This window comes from Amblyomma maculatum, chromosome 9 (genome assembly GCF_055883805.1).
Source record: "Amblyomma maculatum isolate TAMU_Amacu chromosome 9, ASM5588380v1, whole genome shotgun sequence".
NCBI lineage: Eukaryota > Metazoa > Arthropoda > Arachnida > Ixodida > Ixodidae > Amblyomma > Amblyomma maculatum.
The window spans coordinates 79,320,063-79,335,850 of NC_139352.1; the positions used below are offsets into that span (position 1 = coordinate 79,320,063).

Below are 15,788 nucleotides of genomic sequence, written 5' to 3' on the forward strand. Positions count from 1 at the left end.
GTGATTTTCATTTTTTAAAAGAAAATACACTACTCTTATTATTTGAACTGCGGTATTGCTTTTCTACTGCGGCGACTAGCCGCCGCACGTTTTCGAAGCCGGAACACGGTCTCGTGAGTAGATAACAGCAGCACGTGGGAATCACTGCCAGATATCTATCTGGCAGTGATTCCCACGTGGCGTAGGTTGAGGGCAGGTATATGATAACTTCTCAGGTATGTCGCACACGTGCAGGTGGCTACTACAGTCGGGTGCTGTCGGGGAACACTCGGTTGGTGGGCCTGAACACCGTGCTCTGGTACAGCAAGAACAAGGGCGAAAGAACGAAGGCTATCGATCCCCAGATGGGTTGGCTGCAAGACGAGCTTCGGGACGCCCAGCAGAGGGGACAAAAGGTGCGGCTGCAAAATGTCTGCATTGGTGCAGGTGTCGACATTCCCCGTCCTTTTTATATACAAAAAACAGGTTCCTCAACAAAATTAAACTTATCACATCTTCATGATGCCTGCGCCTGCAACTCTACTCAAATTTCAAATGAAAACCTAGCAAGCGGAACTCCATATCAGTACAAGTAACAAGGATCTATGAGGAAGTATTCACAAAGTTTCTTTCACCAAAGTGCTTCAATTACCTGCTTATCCGTTTAATTTCACGATGCCGTCCTTAGAGCTGTGCGGTGATTGTGTACAAGTTAGCTTGCTATTGTTTTCTAAGATAGCGGAAGATGTGCAGTATGGTCCACTGTTAAAGGGGACATCTAGCAGCATGGCCACAGCGCTCAATGATGGTATAGTTAACCAATCTAAAACAATAATTAAGATTCAGGGTAGGGGAAAATGAGCGTGATAGCAACTGCCACCTGTTTCAAAAGAGACGCTCCTATATTCCATCCATCCATTCAAATGCCTAATATTAAGATATTTACTGGTTAGCTTGCTATCGTTTTCTAAGATAGATTGAAGCGCAATATGTACAGTACGGTCCGCTGCTAAAGGGGACATCTAGCAGCATGGCCGCAACGCTCCGCGGAGCGCTCCCCTCTGATAACCCGCGACTATTTGAAGCACCAGGCACATGCACACACATTTTCCTTTATATCCAAACACTATGGTCGGCTTTAGACCACATTTATCAACACAGGATACGATGCTAAGACTAGCAAACGAAGTCCTATCTCATGAGCAAGAAAGGAGTACCAGGGCAATCCTAGCCCTAGATTTAACCAAAGCCTTTGATAACGTTAAACACAAAGCAATCCTAGAATCTCTTTCACTGCTGAATGTAGGCGCAAGAACGTTTAACTACATCAAAGACTTTCTCTCCGATAGGACGGCTAAAATTCAAATTGGCACTATCAAATCCGACACCTTCACTTTAGGAGATAGAGGAACTCCGCAAGGATCGGTCCTCTCCCCCTTTTTATTCAATATAACCCTAATCAAAATGGCACACGAACTCGCAAGAATCCCAGACCTAGAACACTCTTTGTACGCGGACAATATCACCCTTTGGACCACGAAGGGGAGTATTGGCACGATACAAGATACGCTACAACAAGCGGTAGACGTAGTCGTAGAGGAGGCGCAAGCCGCGGGACTCGCGTGTTCCCCCCTGAAATCTGAGTTACTCATTCTACACCCAAAGCGTCAAAGAAAGAATAAAGCGCCTGCGATAAAAATCTACGCGGAAGGTGCAGCCATCCAAGAAGTGGAAACACTAAGAATCTTGGGAATGCTCATACAGTCAAACCAAAAAAACGACACACTAATTAAGAAACTGAAAAACACCGTCAACCAAATTTCCCTCCTCCTCAGACGAATCGCGAATAGGCGTGGAGGAGTTAAAGAAGCTGAGACCAGGAAACTAGTAGAAGCCTTCGTTCTTAGCAGAGTTATCTACTCTACACCATACGTCACCCTCACAGTTAGAGAAAGAGACGACCTGGATTCACTAATTAGGCAGTCCTATAAAATTGCGCTAAACCTCCCTCGTCATACCCCAAATGAAACACTACTAAAGTTAGGAATTCATAACACCTTAGCGGAAATGGTGGAAGCACACCTCATCGCACAGTACGAACGACTGTCAAGCACTGAAACGGGACGTTTCATCCTAAAAAAAAGCAGGAATACAATATGAAGGGACCCGGGCCCACACTTTGCCGATTCCAAGACACGTGCACGAGCAATTAATAGTCCGTCCTCTGCCTAAAAACATGCATCCAGAATATGATACGGACAGAAGAAGGGCTAGAGCACAAACATTACACGAAAGATTTTCAGTACAGAAAGACACGGCGCACGTGGACGTGGCAGAACATGCGGACAGAGATGCCTTTTCCCTGGCAGTTGTCGATCATCGAGGTTCTCCCCTCGCATCGGCGACAATCAATAAAACAAAATTTCCGGAGGAGGCCGAAGAGGCTGCCATAGCTTTAGCCATTACCTCCACCACTGCCAAATACATCCTTAGCGACTCTAAAACCGCAATTCGAAATTTTGCAAAAGGAAGGGCCCACTCCGCAGCCATCAAAATCTTACAAAAAATCTCCCATACCCGCCTTATCACATTGATCTGGGTCCCTGCCCATTCGGACCATCCTGGGAACGAGGCAGCGCACCAATTTGCCCGAGGATTCGTAGTTAACCGGGAGGTGCGCTGCCCTGAGCTCAGGTCGGCTAGGGAGCGGATGACAACCTACAAAGAAATTACTACCCGCTTCAAGAAAGAAAGACAAATCTTCCCAGAACCACATCGATCTCTAAGTAAAACACAAGTCACCTGGCGCCAGCTTCAAACAGACACTTTCTTTAATCCGTACATGTACTCCATATGGTTCCCAGAGCAGTTCAGCCCTGTCTGTTCTCTCTGTGGCCATCAAAAGGCAGACACACCACACATCCTATACTCATGTAATCAAGACAAGCCATCACAGAGTCTGCAGCTCTCTACCCAATCTCAGTGGGGGGCCGCGCTGCTCAGCTCCGACCCGGAGGTTCAACTCCGAGTCACGGAGCGAGCCGAAGAGGTCGCCGAACGACATCGTCGGTCGGCCACCTGGCGTCCGGCCTAGAAGAGGAACCCACCGCGGGGACGGGAACGCCAACCCACCCCGCGCCTACGACCTCTTCTTTAATAAAGTTTACCTCCTCCTCCTCCTCCTCCTCCTCCTCCTCCTCCTCCTCCTCCTCCTCCTCCTCCTCCTCCTCCTTTTGTTGCAGTGCAGCGATCATAATGGAAACGCTTGGAAATCAGACCGTTCTCCGGGCTTTAATATTTGTCCTTTTGTTGCAGTGGAGCGATCATAATCGGAAAGGCTTGGAAATCAGGATGATTCTCCTGGCTTTATTCTTTGTTGCCCGTCGCGGTCACACTCCGTCATACTTTTTTTAAGGCAGTAGCATTTTTGCTCCACGCTTCGTGTGACCAGAAAGCCTGCCGAGAAAATGTGACAGGAAAAATGTCTTCGTACGTGTCAACTACCCAGAAATCACTAATAATGAAGTCAGTCACTGGTAGGTATTTATAATAAAGCTTAATTAGTCTTAGGTAAGCTGCTATAGTTATCCTTGTCATACTCAGTGATAGTTATGGTTAGTCATAGTCAGCCATGGTTGTTCATAGCCATGGTTACTCAAAATTAGTCTATGAATAATTCCCATGACTATGATTGTGACTAACCGTGACTGACTACCAGGACTGTGACAACAAATGTGATAATTATTATCGATGACTTGACATGGCTAGCCATGCTATGACTTTACTTTACACGGCTATGACCAACCATGACTATGAATATCCATGACTATGATTATGAGCATCCGTAATAAAAGAATATATTTGCAAAAAATAGCCGTATTTTACATATCAGTTTATAATTTAGGCCAGCTTTAGTATTTTATTTGTTACATCTCGCCAAGGCAAGACCCAGGAGAGCGCCATAGACGATGCAAGGCTGATTCCACCCTTCGGACTCACTGCGCGTGTATGTGACGTTAGCTATTCTCGCCGATTATCGGAGAAGGGCATTCTGCGGAGCGCTGCGGCCACGCGGCGGGATATTCCCTTGAACAGTTGACTGCATTGTACAGTCGTGAGCAAAAGTGATGTACAACACGCAGCCGGTACCGGAGGTCGGAAAAACTGCTTTTTAACGCCATCTAACAACAGTTCTCTCGAATCGGGACGATCTTGGCGATGCCTGATTTTATCAACATGCAAGTGTCGCTGTTCTTGTAGCTGTCGCTAGATGTCGCTTAGATTCAGTTTTACCGAGCTCCACCACCGAATTCTTGTTAATTTGTATACTACTTTTGCTTACGAGTGTATACGTCATTAGAAGTCTGCAAGCACATACATTTTGGCTGCTGTAAGACGTATTAAAACAATTCATACTCGGACACCGAGGACTGAGCTACAGGAAAAGTGGCGGTTAGAGAACGTGAGCAACCTGCACAAGCTATGTGTTGCACGTGGTACTTGCGAGCGGGCTAGTTGGTTATATGACTCCGACGACCTCTAGCGCTCATGATCGGTGTTAACATCTTGGTTTAATTATCTTGTATGTGTGTTGTGTTTGTGTATAACCATGCAGCGCCAGAAGTCGTCGGAGTATGTTTTGCAAGCCCTCTCGAAAATGCAGTGTTGTTGCAATAATACTTAATGTACCGTCTTTGCCAAAAGTAACCAGGCTGCATGTTTTGCTTCTCACTTGTATTGTAAAGCCAATGAAGATTAACAGAAGATCACAACTCGTTAAGAAGTGAGGACAGATGGTGGCCTTTAGTTTTCACAGATTTAGACCTTCATATCCAGTATGAATTTACTACCACACGGCTGAGAAGCAGACCCTGTCGCCTGGTTACTTTTGGCAAAGACGGTATATGTATATTTGCTGTTTCACCTTTCTTACGTCAGTTCAGGAGGTATCGCAAGCTGGGCAGTAGAGTTACGGCTTCTTTTATATTCATATTTGATTTTTTGCTTAAAATACGACAACAGTAATTTTTACCAAAACATTTAATATAGGCACAGAGAAAGAAAGGAAAAAAAATGAATAATAACCTAGTAACTACAATGTTTGGGTTAAGGCATCGCTACTGCAGGAAAAAATTAGTGTCCCATCATTCTATCGTGCATTAATTAATATAACGTTATATAGGCAATGGATTAGAAGAGGCAGTGACATTACTTGTGCTGGACTGGATATAAGTACACTCCTAATCTTCTTCTTACATATGCGATAAAAAAGGTCCAGTTATAAGAGGGACTAAGAATTATGTAATTGGGAGTTCCACTTATATCTGAAACTTTTTTCACGCGTATGTGGAAGCAGATTAAGATTAAGAGGGCTATATAGGTATTGATGTAGGCGCTGTTAAGGTAGGAGGCCATTGTCCAGAAAAACAAAATTAATATAAAAGACAAAGAAGAATTTAGTGGTCTGTATTAAATATGGTATTTCTATATTCCAATCAGAATTTTCAATTCTACAAAATATTTTTTCTCACTCTTATTGTTAAAAATATATACTAAATACGCCTCCCGCGTCAGCCGTCATAACTCTTATATACCTCACCACAACAAAAATTCACTTTGCAGTTGTTTGCATAAAGGTGATAGCTGTGCAATCGACCAGCATAATTGTGATATCATAAATCATCGCTTTAATGACATAATTACCAAAAGCCTCGGCGGCCGCATTTCGATGGAGCCGAAAAGCAAGGCGTCCGTGTGCTATGCGATGTCAGTGCACGTTAAAGAACCCCAGGTGGTCGACATTTCTGGAGTCCACCACTACGGCGTCTCTCATAGCCTAAGTCGCTTTGGAACGTTAAACCCCACAAACCAAACCAAAGCAATGGTTATCAATAATGATTATTTTTAAAACACATGCAACAATAATAAAACTTACGGTACAACATTATTTTTCGTGGCTCATTCTACAGCCCAACATACGAGGAATAAGTGTGCTGAGTTACAATAAAATATTTATTCGGGGAAAAACGCTACGAATGTTCGCGGAAGCCGAAATGGCAGAAAACTGAGTTGCGAGAAAACAGAGTAAAAAGGAGTTCATTTAGCTACATATGTCATATAGAATTGTCTAAGAGGGATAAAATTGACCACATTTGTAGGCTGAGGTCCACTTTAGTCTACTCTTACTTCTTTTGCCTGTGCATCTGCTCGCTTTTGCTTCCTTGCGTTTCTTTCGGCATCGACGGAGTGACGGCAGGAAATTATTGATCCGCTGTTAGTCGCCAATGTGAAGCAAGCTTTCAAACAAACTTTCACCTTTCTCATGTACTTAAAGCGCATAAACGACGAGGTGAAGGCATAAAAGTACACGAGGCTCCGAGCAGGTTGTCTTTAGGTTCAATTCTTGTGGCTACACTCCTGTGTACACCACATACGTGGTCTAAATGTAATGCTTCCCTCTTGTGAATGATTTTGTTCATAAATGCAAACAAAACTGTCATTCATGTATGGAAAAAGTGCGATTATAATATTTAAATATTAAGAAGCAAGAAATAAAAACAGCAAGACCACAAAAACAGGGAGAAATTTTTTGATACGCGGAAACCGAAACTTCGGTTTACCAAAATGCCAAGAGGTTCTGACAGTTGGCTTTGTTTTGTATGGTGTAATTGAAAAGTATATTTCTTTCAGTAATTTATAAAGGATTATATATATTGATGGAATAAAATTTAAAAACAAAGTCAGTCTTGAGGTTTATCAACTTGAAACCAACGTATGACATACTTCGGAATGGTTTGATAAAAAACCTATATTTTTTGCCAGTTATTTAAAAATGGTATATAACTTGATAGAATAAATTTAAAAGGAATATTCTGCAATATTTTAAAGGGTACTCAGCTTGAAACCTAACTGGTCGAAGTGTCATGCGTCCTGCTTTTGAGCTTCTTTTTTAGGGCTGAATGTAAACAAAAAAAGATATATATATATATATATATATATATATATATATATATATATTGTCACGTACACGGTGACTAAGGATACCAATGATAGCAGGGGGTAGCCCAGACACAAGAACACAGCAGCACAGACGCAAACGTGCAAGCGACACTTTGTCGTCCTCTTCAACTTCGTCCTCCTTTCACACCTCAGTCATGCGCCACCTGGCAACGCTAGGTGGCATTACCCCCTCCCTCCGAAAAAAATTGAGAAGGGCCGGTAAAAATGGTGTGAAAAGCAAGAAAATGGTCACAGCGGGTGGCCATACGCTATCGGTGGTAGTACGGCTTCAGTCGCACAATGTGCACAATGTCCGAGCTGTGCTTTCGACGTTTTGGTTGTGTGGCACCGTCTGGGATAACTTCATAACTAAGGTCACTCACACGGCGCAACACTTTGTACGGCCCGAAGTAGCGGGAAAGGAGTTTCTCTGACAAGCCTGGACGGCGAACTGGTGTCCATACCCAGACTTGATCTCCAGGCTTGTAGTCAACCTGGCGGTGCCGGAGGTTGTAACGGTGCGCGTCAGTGGTCTGCTGCTGCCCAATGTGGACACGGGCGAGCTGGCGGGCTTCCTCAGCGCGGATGGCATATTGCTGGGCATCTGAGGATAGCTGGTCATCATCTGGGCACGGGAGCATGGAATCGAGCATGCTCTGAACTTCGCGTCCGTAAACAAGTCGAAATGGTGTGAAGCGCGTTGTCTCTTGTAAGGCTGTATTATACGCAAATGTAACGTACGGCAGCACCTCGTCCCAGGTCTTGTGCTGCACATCGACGTACATTGCCAACATGTCCGCAATCGTCTTATTCAATCTTTCTGTAAGGCCATTGCTTTGTGGATGGTACGCTGTGGTTTTGCGATGGGTCGTGCAACTCAGCTCAAATATGCGGTCGATCAGCTGTGATGTGAAAGCTGTCCCTCTGTCGGTAATGACGTAGGAAGGGGCGCCATGCCGCAAGACTATGTTGTGCATGAAAAACTCTGCTACTTCGGAAGCTGTGGCATGAGGGATTGCCTTTGTCTCAGCGTATCGAGTCAGGTAGTCAGTAGCGACTACTATCCATTTGTTTCCGGCCTGCGACAAAGGGAAAGGGCCAAGGAGATCCATTCCGATTTGGTCGAACGGAATGCGGGGTACTTTAACGGGGTTGAGAAATCCGGCAGGCTTCTGGGGCGGTGTTTTACGGCGCTGGCATTCGCGACAGCTTCGTACATAGCGTTTCACTGCTGCGGAAAGTCCTGGCCAGTAATACATGTTGCGCACTCGAGCAAGAGTCCGTGAGCAACCCAAATGACCAGACGTTGGTTCATCATGGCAAGCAAGGAGAATATCCTCACGGAGCTCGCATGGCACTACCAGAAGGTAAGTTCTGTCTTGGCTCTGGGAGTTTCTTTTATACAATACGCCTTGCCGTATGCAGAAGGAACCAAGGTGCCGAGATAGGTGTCGAGGCAGAATCGTATCACGCCCTTCCAGATAATCGATGAGTGGAAGGATGTCTGGATCAGCTCTTTGTCGATCCCTGAGCTCAGATGCGCTGAGGGCTCCTAGAAAACCGCTATCGTCATCGGCTGTAGTATCGCCAGTGTCAACGGGTGCTCGTGACAGCGTGTCGGCGTCTTCGTGTTTGCGGCCGGACTTGTAAACAATGGTTATGTCAAACTCCTGAAGACGTAAACTCCAGCGTGCAAGTCGTCCAGATGGGTCTCGCAGATTTGCCAGCCAGCACAAACAATGATGGTCGGTGACGACTTTAAATGGCCGGCCGTAAAGATAGGGACGAAACTTCATAGTAGCCCATACGACCGCCAGGCATTCCTTTTCTGAGGTGGAATAGTTCATTTCGGCACGAGAGAGAGTGCGGCTGGCATAGGCTATTACTCGCTCAAACCCGTCTTGATGCTGAACAAGGACCGTGCCAAGACCGATACTACTGGCGTCAGTGTGTACCTCAGTGTCAGCCGCTTCATCGAAGTGCGCCAGAACAGGGGATGTTTGAAGGCGCTCACGAAGCAAAGAGAAGGCCATCTGCTGCTCAGAGTTCCACACAAAGGAGGTGTCCTTCCTTGCAAGGCGCGTCAGAGGTTCTGCGATCTGAGAAAAGTCCGCAATGAAACGCCGATAATATGCGCACAGGCCGAGGAAGCGCTGAACAGCCTTCTTATTAGCTGGAACGGGAAATCGTGCGACGGCAGCAGTCTTATCGGGATCCGGGCGCACCCCATCAGCGCTTACAACATGGCCGAGGAACTTGAGTTCTGTATACCCGAAGTGGCATTTCTGGGGCTTCAGCGTGAGATCAGCAGAACGGAGGGCTTCCAGGACAGCTCGAAGGCGTTCGAGGTGTTGATCAAATGTTTCGGAAAAAACAACTACATCGTCCAAGTACACAAGACAGATCTGCCACTTGAGGCCAGTGAGGACGGTGTCCATCATCCTTTGGAATGTAGCTGGGGCAGAGCACAATCCAAATGGGAGTACTTTGAATTCATATAGGCCATCTGGAGTGACAAATGCGGTTTTTTCTCGGTCTCTTTCGTCTACTTCGATTTGCCAATAGCCGCTTTTTAAATCAATAGATGAAAAATACTTCGCACGTCGCAATCTGTCCAGTGAGTCATCGATGCGCGGCAACGGGTATACATCTTTCTTTGTCACATTATTCAATTTCCGATAGTCGACGCAAAATCGAAGAGTGCCGTCTTTCTTTTTGACAAGGACTACTGGTGAAGACCACGGACTTTGTGAAGGCTGCACAACACCATCATCCAGCATCTCCTGAACTTGCGTCTGGATCACTTCTCGTTCTTTGGCAGACACACGATAAGGCTGCTGTCGTATTGGGCGAGCGTCGTCATAAGTAATGATGCGATGTTGTGTGATGGGCGTTTGACGAACCTTCGAGGAAGAAGCAAAGCAGTGCTTGAAGTCTAGCAGCAGTTGCTCTAAAGCCCGCCGTTTCTCCTTTGACAAGTGACAGTTAATGTCGATGTTGTCAAGAGATGGCTCGTTAGTTTCTACTGCCGTGGATGCAAAACAGACCGGATCGTGCGCAACATGGTCAGCAAAAGCGATAGCAGTCCCCGGGAACAAGTGTCGGTACTCATTAGAAAAATTTGTGACAAGGAGTGCAGCCCGGCCATTGTGAAACGACAATAAACTTCGGGGAGCGCAAATGCCATGAGCAAGCAGGAGTGTATGGTTCGCCTCCGCTACAGCATCACCGGTACGGAAATCGTCACAGGTAACTTCCACAAGAGCACTGCTTCGCGGCGGCAGCGAGACACTCTCAGCGGAAACACGAAGTGCGTTATTGCAAGGACTGCTACTATCTTGTTCGGTAGATTGTCCCATCGAAAACGTGACGAGTCTATTTCGCAGGTCGATAACTGCTCCGTACTCCCGCAGAAAGTCAATGCCGAGGATAAGGTCACGGGAGCAGTCACTTAAAACAACGCAACTAACGACGAACGTACGTCCGTTAATCTGAATGCGAGCCGTGCACATCCCCTTTGGAGTAACTATATGACCGCCGGCGGTTCGAAGGCACACACCTGGCCAAGCAGTGAGCACCTTCCTCAAAACAGTCGCCATGCGACCACTCAAAATTGAATAATCGGCACCGGTGTCCACTAAAGCATTGACCGTGGTGCGACCGTCTAAAATAACCGGAATGTCCAGAGAAACGCTTTTTGCTTCCCTATGTGACGGTACCAGCAGCTCGCGGTCGGATCGAAGCGGCGACGACGGGAGGTCTTCAACGCAGCGACTACCAGCGGCCTCGCCCCCGAAGGTCGCTGTTTTCAGTTTTCCCGACCAGGGCTAGACGAGCGGCCTTGGTCCTCTCGCGAGGAACCGTGAGTGAACGAGGAGGAGCGCCTTGGCGAAGGGGAGCGGGGCTGACGCTGCGAACGAGATGAACGCTGCTCCGCCAGGTACTCCTCAATAACTCGGGGTCGTTGACCAAACCGGGGAGGAGGCGAGTCGATGCGGAAGCCGTGGAGACCGAGGCGTCGATACGGACAATCCCGGTAGAGATGTCCTGGTTCACCGCAGTGGAAGCAAAGCGGACGGCGGTCAGGCGTGCGCCAAATGTCGGCTTTGCGTCGGGGCAGCGGGCGATTGTCGAAGTTCTGCACTGGCTGCACCGAGGGCAGCGGGCGATTGTCGAAGCTCTGCACTGGCTGCACCGAGGGCAGCGGAACTGTAGGTGACGCGAGAATGGGCGGTGGTGAAGGGGGAGCCTGACTCTGCAGAACTTCCGCATATGTGGGACGATTGTCGGTCCCCGACAGCAATGGCGGGCTCGGAACTACAGGCGAAAGAGGGCTCTTGAGTGCTTGCCGCACCTCCTCCCGCACTATAGCAGAAACGGAAGATGGCGATTGCTGCAGAGGGCTCCAGAACTTGCTTAGTTCTTCGCGCACGACGCTGCGAATCAGTTCGCGCAATGCATCGGGATGCCGCTCTGAAGATGCAAATGATTCCGCGGTTGTGCGTGTATGAAAAGGTCGGTCATAAGCCACGGCACGTTGGTGTAGCACCTTTTCCATTGTGGTGGCCTCCGCAAGGAATCCGTTTACAGTCGAGGGTGGGTTTCGCACAAGGCCTGCGAACAACTGCTCTTTCAAACCCTGCATCAAGTGCCTGACCTTTTTGTCCTCGGACATGGCGGGATCGGCTCGCCTGAAGAGGCGCGTCATGTCCTCGACGTATGCTTGGACACTCTCATTCGGCCTTTGGATGCGAGAGTGAATGGCACGTTCTGCATGCTCGCGACGATCTGCGCTAGTGTAAGCCTCGAGCAGTTGACGACGGAATTCCCGCCAAGAAGTTAAAGCTTGCTCTCGGTTCTCGTACCAGATACGGGCGCCGTCCTCAAGGCTGAAGTAGACGTTCCTTAGTTTGGCAGCATCGTCCCACTGGTTGAATGCAGCGACACGTTCAAACTGAAGGAACCAGTCCTCCACATCCTCAAAGAGGTCCCCATGGAAAGTCTTCGGTACCCGAGGGGCCTGCAAGGTGTAGTTACAGGTCGGTGCGAGGCCCGTCACCTGCTGCGCAGGAGCACTAGATGTCATGGCGGCGGGTGCTGGCTGAAACTCCGGAGACAGTCCCTGGAGCCGTCGACTGGAGCGATGCACGGGGGTGTCCAATGGTACAGGGCTGGCGCGACGTCTTGTAGATGGAGATTCTTGCATAGGCGATCGTTTTTCCCAGCAGCTCCACCAGAATGTCACGTACACGGTGACTAAGGATACCAATGATAGCAGGGGGTAGCCCAGACACAAGAACACAGCAGCACAGACGCAAACGTGCAAGCGACACTTTGTCGTCCTCTTCAACTTCGTCCTCCTTTCACACCTCAGTCATGCGCCACCTGGCAACGCTAGGTGGCAATATATATATATATATATATATATATATATATATATATATATATATATATATATACATGCCTAGAAGCAACTCGTATGCCTGACTGGAAATTGAAATATTACGAAGAAAAAAATGCAAGACCGTGAAAAACATTGCAAAAATTTGGTATATGGACACTAGACCTGCTAGTTTCGGTTTTGCACAATGCACAGGGACTTACAAATTTGGTTGTATCTCTGGAACAGTTTCAGTTAGAAGCCTAATCTTTGCTAGTCACTGAGGAATGATTGTGTAATTTACTAAAATAAAGTTTAGAAAAACTATATATATTTTTTTTTTCAGAAATAACAAGCTTTCAAAGTGGCCTCCGACTTTAGGGGCGTCGATTTAGATATGTGTTCGCAGAAAATGACTTCGCCTTTCTCTTTGCTGTAGGTCTTTATCTCGGGGCACGTCGCACCGGGTTACTTCAACCGGGCACTGGTGGATGAGCCCGCTAGTATTCTGTTCTTCGATGACGTTAACGAAGAGTACCAGGACCTTATCGCCCGGTACAAGGACACTGTGACCGGACAATTTTTCGGCCATCAGCACAGCAACAGCTTTGTCCTGTTGTCCGATAAATCAGGCAAGAGCCCTTTATACATCTGTCGTATGGCCCCGTTTATGAAGATTTGACTGCTTTGTCGTGAGTCGCACCACGAATGTTGTAAAACTTTTAATGCGCGCCATGATTAAGATTTGTGACTGTTCACTTTTAATCTTTAACTAGAGGTAGTAAAGAGAACGCAGGGGCACCTGCACCCACTTGTGCGTGCGGTACACATAGACGCACACGAGAGTACGCATGCGCACGCACGCACGCACGCACGCACGCACGCACGCACGCACGCACGCACGCACGCACGTAGCAATACTTCTTTCGATAGGGTGTCGCCTCCTGTCTCATCTTTAGCAGAAAGTTAGCTAGGACGCCACATATTCAGAAGTATTCCCTTCAAGCACCATGCCTTCAAGTCCCCCCCCCCCCCCCCCCAGTTAAAGTATGGTAGTTTTACTCTATTACCTTTACGCGAATCCAAAGGCACAAAAATGAAACACGTATTTATTTCTAATTTAACTGCGTGTAGCAACTAAACATTGAATGAGCGGCAGCTGCCGCAGTGTAGGACCAGCTTAGCCGTTGTGACGAAAGGTTGTTGCGTCGTGTCAAATCTCCTGCGATACCCAGCAGAAACATATTATGCTGCGTGCAACTGCAAACGTTGTTTCGTACTGCTTCGTTTCTCGGTCTGGCCTTGCGAAGGTATTGTAAATTAAAGCCTTCGTTATAGCTTTCTTTCTTCTGAGTCGACCAATTACTTCCATTCTTCAATCGTATCTGCAGGCTGCGACCTTCCATCTTTTCCACTGGTTTCATTCCGCTATCGCTGGATGGCGCTGCTAGACCGTCCTGTATTGCGGCTGGCTCTTATGTAACCCTAGTTCTCTACCCGTAAAACTATATGGTCGATTTTCACCAGAGTGCGCGCATTGCGCATGACAGACGATGCGGGCAGCACTCACACCGTCCGATGACCACAACATTGATCCACGGCAATAGCTATGCCAAGGATCGATACTAAGGAGGAAATACATGAAAATAATTCGAGTGCCTACTTAAGTTTAAGCTGATGTCATCGTGTAGTCAAAAACTACAATATTCGAGCATGCATACTAGGCATGAGTGATTTGTGTGCGCCTGCTCCTGTTGAGCAGCGAATTCTCCGCGAAAATATTGGCTGTTTTCTAACGCTACTTTTCCCGTTCCGATCATTATTTGCCCTATTACTTTTCAGTGCGTACATCTCTATGAGCGCAAAAGAAGATGATAGGAGCGCTAGGGAGCTTTATATTAATAGATTGTAAACCTTGCCGAGCAGAGACAATTATTATAAATGTTTTGTATATTTCTACACGATGCGTCCTCACGGCGATACTTGTATTGCGCATTTTCTTCGAGGTCTGCATGCGAGTCAGCGGAAATTGCAGGTACCGAAAAACTGCGACGTTCACAAGCTGATCAATGAGTATATTGAGAAGGCTCTTTTTTTCTGCAACATGTCAGTTGGCTCAGTGCTACCCTAGTCCGCGCCGAGCCAAGCTGCAGTTGCCGGCCTCAAACCTTACTCCTGCTGAAAGCTAAAGAGCAAACCAGGATCTTTTGGGCAAATTTCAGAAGGCTCCTAACCGTATTCGGTTAACCCCCCACCCCTTTTTTTTCTTTAGCTCAGGGGCCCTACATGCTTTCTTAACCCTTTGTTGATAACGGGACTCTTCGTGTGTACATCTCGTGCGTACAACTCTATGATGAGCGCAAAAGAAGATGATAGGACATAATCAGGACATAAGAAAGTTAAGCCTGGAGAAGCGTTTTGAAGTGGTTGAGGTAAACAGGGAGGTACATAAAGCAGGTTTGGGAGGGCTTTTCAGCGAGATGGCATTCATTTTAACAGAAGGGTCGGAGCAGAGATCGGCTGGCGCTTGGCAGGCAGGGCTGTAGCTCTTTTAGGGGGTCCGCGAGGACTCCGTGCACAGAGGTAGTTAGAAGTGAAGCAGAAGAAAGTGTAATAATGGAGGCTGAGCCCCCCAAAATGGCAAAGACTAGGTCGAGAAAGAAAAGTACAAAAAAGAAATTTAACACTAGGATCAGCTACATAAACATGCAAGGAGGTAGAAAAAAAGCGAAACGGCTAGAGATAGAACAGCAGTTGAAGGATGACAAAATAGGTGTGTACGCTCTGTGCGAGACTCATCTCAGGGATCTAGAAGATCCGCCGTTTATAGAAGGCTACGTCTGGGAAGGGTGCAACAGAACGAGAACGGAAAGAAAGGGTGGAGGGGTAAGTATGTTGATACACCAGGGAACAAATTGGCAAAGAATTAAATCATCTTGTAAAGAACATATCTGGGTTTCAGGAACCATTGCCGGCATAAGGACATGGCTAGGGGTAGTTTATTTAGGAACAGGACATCAATGCAGGCAAGAAAACAGGGATCTTGTTGAATGTCTCAGTGACGATATAAGCCAGTTTGGAAACGGGGCCAATATTATTCTGCTGGGGGACATGAACGGCCACATCTACGATCTGGATGGATACACGGATTGTAGCGGGAAGCTAAAACTAGATTTCTGCGAGCGACACGATCTAGTTATAGTAAATAGAGAAACAAAATGTGAAGGCCAAATCACATGGGAATTCCGCAACAGGCAGACGACCATTGACTATTGTCTAATGTCGCAGGAAATTTATAGCAAGGTCACAAAAATGGAAATAGACGAAGAAGGGGAGTGTAGTCTGGGAAGTGATCATAAACGTATTAGTCTGCAGATGGGGCCCTTGATGAAAAGAGAAATGGAACTTAGACAAAACGTAAACGCAAAAT

General features: G+C 47.0%; 1 protein-coding gene across 1 annotated transcript in view; it reads left to right on the forward strand.

The window, feature by feature from the left end:
- The window catches only part of LOC146179544 (acid sphingomyelinase-like phosphodiesterase 3b), a 29,104-nt gene that overhangs the window by 5,787 nt on the left and 7,529 nt on the right, over nucleotides 1-15,788 (forward strand). The window contains exons 4-5 of the mRNA XM_084579894.1: nucleotides 235-395; nucleotides 12,798-12,990. Coding sequence (XP_084436020.1) covers nucleotides 235-395; nucleotides 12,798-12,990 — 354 coding nt within the window. The remainder of the gene's footprint in view (nucleotides 1-234; nucleotides 396-12,797; nucleotides 12,991-15,788) is intronic.